Source organism: Sesamum indicum, linkage group LG6 (assembly GCF_000512975.1).
Source record: "Sesamum indicum cultivar Zhongzhi No. 13 linkage group LG6, S_indicum_v1.0, whole genome shotgun sequence".
Classification (NCBI taxonomy): domain Eukaryota; kingdom Viridiplantae; phylum Streptophyta; class Magnoliopsida; order Lamiales; family Pedaliaceae; genus Sesamum; species Sesamum indicum.
This window is the reverse complement of record NC_026150.1, coordinates 1,616,669-1,622,668: the sequence shown is the minus strand read 5'-3', so window position 1 is coordinate 1,622,668 and position 6,000 is coordinate 1,616,669. Positions and strand designations below refer to the sequence as shown.

Below are 6,000 nucleotides of genomic sequence, written 5' to 3'. Positions count from 1 at the left end.
TCCGAAAAAAAAGTTTTACTCTTGTTTGTTCTTTTTCTAAATAAAAATGAAAAGTAATATGGATTAAACTCGTTGTGGGTACTCTAATTATGAGAATCTGACTACTATGGGATGATCCATTTTCCAAAACTCGTTCAGACATTTCGTGACTTTCTATAACTCAATCAATACACTACGTACAGTAAGCTCAAGTCCGCACTGCAGAAAATTGTACTTCAATAACAAGCCTACATCCATATAATTAGAATTCATTCATGTACTGTACTGTTCTAGTCAGCTCTGGAATTGCAAAAATTCAACCCAGTTAAACAACTTGAATTGAGAAACGCATAATATTACATACCATGGTTGAATACATCAAATATTAGGGTCAAACAATTTAACATGTCAAGCAACTCTATGCTTTGCAGATGATGTACATTTATGAGGAACAATTCGGTAACTCTGTCGGACGGCTTTGTAGGAACAAGTCTTTGAGCAAGCAGCCAAAATCAGATTTTCAGAGCCACTGCATTTTCTATGCACCACATACTACACATGTAGTGGTTTGCCGAGTAAGATGGAAAATCAACAACAAAGGGTTGGGGAAAAGAACTTCACAAAATTTGGTCTACACGTCTGATGCATTGCTCAAACTGTCAGTAACTCCTGAAAGAGAAGAAAAAGGCGACGGATTTTGAGTGGATATCCCCTGGATGCTCTAAAAGAAAATGGTTTAGTTATGAAATGAAACCAAATTTTACTGTTACTGTATTAACATAGAAGTTGACATAATAGCTCAACTTAGAAGATTCCGTAAGATTCTGGGACCTGATATTTCAAGGAAACAAAAGATGCACTCATATTGAAGGTTTTTATAGTTAAAGCTTTTTTTTATAAAAGCTGCAATATGTCTTTTGCCAAAAGAAGCAAATTGAGCAATAGAAGTTCCAAAGCATCCAATTCAAGGCAGATTAACAAAGTCTTGAAACCGCACCCTGCACCCACACCCTCCCGGAGTTCGTATAGTTGTCAGTTACTAATATATAATAGCAAAAGAAGCTGTACCTTCTCCTTCTGTTTGTAGATTGAATCAATCTTCTTCATGTATTCATCTGTCACTTTCTGCACATAAAGAATTCCATTTTCAAAAGTAGTTAGCAGCCTTCAACTCAAGTCACTAGTAGCCACGCTTTTTAAATAAACTACATTTTAGAAAATTCTAATATTTGGAAGGAAACAAAAAAGCCACTTTGAGCTCCATAGAATTATTACACGTACATTTTATTTGGAGCAATTTATCAGTGGAGATATGGCCTAAGAGTTTGTGTATCCTATCACTGCCCCAAAACTCAATGTCCGTGATGTTTGTTAACCATATAACCAGAATAGAAGCCATAAAAGAGGATTTTCTCGGAATTTCATACTTCTGACTTAGTTATCAAAAGGAACTTATCCAAGTACCTGCAAATCACTAGATAAGTCCTTCACATTGTCCTCTGAGAGCTTCTTCTCCTGCGAAATATGCTGCTGATTACAATATAACAATGGCAAAAGAAAAGACAACAGAAAGGAAGGTATTTTTCAGACCTTCTCAAGTTTTTCATACGCTTTGATGGCATCTCTTCTTATATTCCTTATTGCAACCTATAAGAGTTAAGAGCAACTAAGGTTACCTACGGAAGGGGATATGCAAGAGGAGTTCTACCTGAGAAAAGGAGTACAAAAGAAAAAGAAGTTGACAATGGTAGTAGCATCAAGATTTTAGCATGAAAGAGATCCTAACCCCTCCAACCCCTCACGTCCTTCTATGATCAATGCAAATATCATCAACAGATTGGACAAATTTTTATATGTGGTTCATATGAATCACAAAACCGAAGGAGCACATGTCTGTAGCTGAGATGAGTTTACCTTGCCTTCTTCAGCCTGCTTGGCTACAATCTTAGACAACTCCTGCAAATAAGTAAAAGATATCAAAAGGAGAAATCAAAAGTTCAAGAGCATGAGTTACATAGATATGCAATTTGATGCATTTGTTTCAAGCATGTGTTGATGGGCAAAATTATAAGACAACTCATAACAAGTTCTAAAAGTTAGCCTGTTAAAACAAGGATAGTGAGCAACAAAAAACCACTCGCTTGCCTGGCCATAGGCGACACTTTACTAAACACAAGATCATGCAATACCTTCCTTCTTTCAGATGTCAGTTGGGGAAGGGTCAATCTAATAACTTCTCCATCATTATTTGGAGTCAAACCAAGGTTAGAGCTGACAATTGCTTTCTCTATGGCCTTCAAGCTGGAAGCCGTAAACAATCAAAATGTGATAGGATTAGAAACAAAATACAGCACGTAACTGACAGTTCAAGGAAACAAATGATGGGAAAAAGGTTTTTTTGATTTCTTGACATCCATCATTTTACAAAATCATTCAATGGGAACAGAATTCATTATTATGAATCCGTAATGCCAAGTCATTTTCTTTGCATTTAACCCCGGTCCATAAGCCGGAGCAGAATTTCCTAGGATGCTAAAAGCTAAATGACACGGTTCTGATGCCATTGTAATTTTGCTATTTGCAGTAGTATTTCAGTGCAAGGAGCTACCTGGATTTGTCATAGGGTTGCACCAAGAGAGAACCCGCATCGGGAGTACTGATCTGTGCTATACTCTTCAAGATGACCGGTGTTCCATAATAGTCCACCTAAGAAGGCAGGCAAGGGAAAAAGAGATTATGAATGAAAAGCTAACTAGTCATTTGCAGGTCAAGATAACTCAAGATGCAAATAAAAACTATGATCTGAAAAGTTTCCATTACAGAAACGAATAAAAAATGCCAAAGAGGAAAAACCTCAGGCCGAAAGTTGATGAAGATAGGCCATACCTCCACTTTGTCTAGTATTGCAGGGTTCGCTCTTCCAGTTCTAATCGAATTGAAACTGGACCTCACATTTTCGATAGTCTTTTCCATCCTTTCTTTCTGAAAACCAACCAACAAATTATTGCTTCCTTAGCTTCTTTCTGTGTTTCCTATATACACATAACTGATTCAACAAGAAAAGCTTAAGTTAGAAATGCTGGAGGAAATAATTTAATTCTTACAACATCTTTCTCAATCATAGACTTCTCTGCTTCAATTTCTTCAATGGTTGCGCATCTGAACACTCCCATTCTGATAATAGAACAACTAATTCAGTAACATAATTAATAAAAATCATAGTACAAGGACCAATAATTTATGAACTGAACTTGCCTCTTCTTCCATGGCTGCTTAACAACTAGTTGCTTCACAGAAAACCCTCTCGCCGCCACCCGAAGCTTCACGTAATTCGCCGACGCACTCCAAGAACCCACGTTTCCAGAACCTGCAGTAGAGTCCACTTCAACCACGCACTTCAATAAATAATCAAAACCCAAAAGTCTAACGGACCTGGGAACGAGAGGCGGGTCCTGGGAGAATCAGAGGCGTAGCAGATGGAGCGTATGTGAGACACAGGCGAGAATGTCGTCGCCATAGTTGTGGCACAATCCGTTCGACCAAATGCCTTGGCTAAATTTTCACAGCACCAGTCCTACAGACCACCGCGACATACAGAGAGCAGCGAAGCGCGAGGAATTGTGGATAAGAGCGATCTTTTGCACTGTACATTCACTCACGGCCGGAAACAAAACGGAATTCCCAGTTTTGCCCCCTCGGCTTATATTGAAAATTTGACTTCCCATTTTTACCCTCTCACATTGCGTAAACTGATTAATAATAAATTAAAAAAATAAAGGTAAAGAATTTATAAAATGTATTATTATAAAAGATGTTTTCGAGATTTATGTAATGTTAGATTTTAATTTAAAAATAAATTTTCTAAGTGTTTGGATAATATAAAATGATACAGTTTATAAATGTTATTAATAATAACATAATATGATTATAATAATTAAAACTACGGTACATGTTAAATTTAAATAATTAAAATATAAACTCATTTCATAATAATTTTATCAAAAAAACTACAATATTTCATAAATTTTTAAATATTTTATAAGATGCGTTAAAATAATTAATATTTTATAATATTGTACAGTCTCTTTGTTCGATTCTGGATTGATATTTTCTAGTTTGCATTTCCGTTACATCTTTTATTTCAATTAACATATAAACGTCATGTATATAAAAATTATGTGCTTGTATCTTTTTAAATAAAAAATTTATATATGTGGTGTGTATAAATAAAAGATACAAAATTTATCGTACCAAAAATAAAATAGTACCAATGTATCTAACAATAGAGGATTAATTTTATGATCGTATCATAACAAGATAAGTTATTATATAAAAAAAATTTACTAAATAAAATGTATAATATCATCTTTATAAACATAACACATTAATATATTAAATGAAATATAAAATAAAATAATATTTGCAACAGAAAATCATATCCGCTGCTCCTACTACAACTACGACAATCACGTTTACATGGTAAAAACAACATGCAGAAGCGTAACAAATCCCACTCACAAACCGCACTCATGCATATACTGTGATCACTTTTTTTACTGCACGAGCTTTTTCCCACCTAACCCCCCTCAAAATCCCTTCATAAATGGGCAATTTTTCTTTCACCACTACTCCAACATTTCCACTAATATTTCGGTGATGGGCGTGGGAACAGTGTTGTTCTTGTTTGTGGTGGCTGTTTGTGGAGTTTGCAATGGAGAAGTGTACAAAGTTGGTGATTCTGCTGCCTGGACTCTCATTGCCCATCCCGATTACAACACTTGGGCTTCTTCCAAGACTTTCCGAGTTGGTGACACTCTCCGTAAGTTTATAACGGAATTAGTATTACATCTCGCACTATACTTGCGTTATGAGATATAAAACAAAGTATAAACAAATGTTCGTTCTAATATAGGGGTGTTTTGTTTGTGTATAGTTTTTGAGTACGATCCACAATACCATAATGTGGTAGAGGTGAGCCGTTCGGACTTCCACACATGCAACACGGCAGCTCCCATCACCACCTACGCCACCGGCAACGACTCCATCATCATCCGGGGCATCGGCCACTACTATTACGTCTGCGGCTTCGTGGGCCATTGCGAGGCCGGGCAGAAGGTCGACATAAGGGTGGCCCAATCTCTTCACTCTGCTAAGATCCCAATTCAAGCCCCTAATAAGCCCATAGCTCCAAAGGCGTCTCCTATTGGGCCAATAGCGCCCAGCCCATCTCCGAGTAGTGGAGAATCTCTAGTGTTCCGTAATGGGCTCTTCTCTTGTATTGTTGGGCTTTTGATAGCTCTTGTTTGGGTTTTCAATTAATCAATCAGGTCTGTGGGCAAAAATGGCTTGTGTTCGTTTAGCTCTGTTATCTTTTTTGGTTTTCATTGTACTTAGAGTCTGGTATCATTACAGGTCACTTTGAGAAGTTTGATGCGTGCGTTTTATAATGGAACTGCCCAATTGTGTGGACTATATCATCTCAGTTGTAGAACATATATTTGTTAATACATTCATGTTTTGTGGTTCAAATAATAACTGTTTTCGTACTTGAAAAATAAAATAAAATTGCCATATCAATTATACGAATTCTATGAGTTACCATCTTATACCATTTTTTGGTATAATTTTTCGTGAAAAAATTATCACATTCAAAACACATTTCGAAGAATCTTTCTTATCTATAAAAAATCACTGGTGGGTTTGTTAAATTTGATGTTTATTTTCATTTTATGTTGTACACGTCAATAATGAAAATGCGATGGATTCAAGCTCATTCTTCCACGCACGTTGTAATTTTAAAATGTTATATAAATTACATCAACATTCCATAACATTAGATTTAATTATATAAATATTTATTAATTTTTATAAAATAATATGTATATATTTTTATGCGTGTTAATATAATATAATTTGTATAAAATTTAATGATTACATAGGCATTTGTAATTATAAATATAATTTTAAAGACTGTAATTATCATTATTCAAATGCATAATTACATTTACATTTCTTGATTTA

The 6,000-nt window shown here is 35.4% G+C and overlaps 2 protein-coding genes across 2 annotated transcripts; one reads left to right on the top strand and one right to left on the bottom strand.

Moving 5' to 3' along the window:
- LOC105163270 (ribosome-recycling factor, chloroplastic) lies at positions 209–3,637 on the bottom strand. Its single transcript, XM_011081558.2, has 11 exons — positions 3,412–3,637; positions 3,235–3,346; positions 3,084–3,153; positions 2,866–2,961; positions 2,588–2,685; positions 2,169–2,280; positions 1,894–1,935; positions 1,570–1,626; positions 1,444–1,494; positions 1,048–1,104; positions 209–648 (listed from the first exon to the last, which is right to left on the bottom strand). The coding sequence occupies exons 1-11, from the start codon at positions 3,494–3,496 to the stop codon at positions 631–633; spliced, it is 798 nt and encodes a 265-aa protein (XP_011079860.1). The 5' UTR covers positions 3,497–3,637; the 3' UTR covers positions 209–630.
- Positions 4,603–5,472, top strand: LOC105163268 (mavicyanin-like). Its single transcript, XM_011081557.2, has 2 exons — positions 4,603–4,798; positions 4,913–5,472. Exons 1-2 carry the CDS (start codon positions 4,636–4,638, stop codon positions 5,296–5,298), a joined length of 549 nt encoding a protein of 182 aa, XP_011079859.1. The 5' UTR covers positions 4,603–4,635; the 3' UTR covers positions 5,299–5,472.

What these genes read in the sequence shown, in the direction of transcription:
- LOC105163270 (XM_011081558.2), bottom strand. Translation starts at nt 3,496, where the DNA reads ATGGCGACGACATTCTCGCCTGTGTCTCACATACGCTCCATCTGCTAC. An exon ending in GACCCGCCTCTCGTTCCCAG is followed by an intron (nt 3,347 to 3,411) that starts GTCCGTTAGACT and finishes ACTCTACTGCAG; the next exon opens with GTTCTGGAAACGTGGGTTCT. An exon ending in CGTATGAAAAACTTGAGAAG is followed by an intron (nt 1,495 to 1,569) that starts GTCTGAAAAATA and finishes CATATTTCGCAG; the next exon opens with GAGAAGAAGCTCTCAGAGGA.
- LOC105163268 (XM_011081557.2), top strand. Translation starts at nt 4,636, where the DNA reads ATGGGCGTGGGAACAGTGTTGTTCTTGTTTGTGGTGGCTGTTTGTGGA. An exon ending in CCGAGTTGGTGACACTCTCC is followed by an intron (nt 4,799 to 4,912) that starts GTAAGTTTATAA and finishes GTTTGTGTATAG; the next exon opens with TTTTTGAGTACGATCCACAA.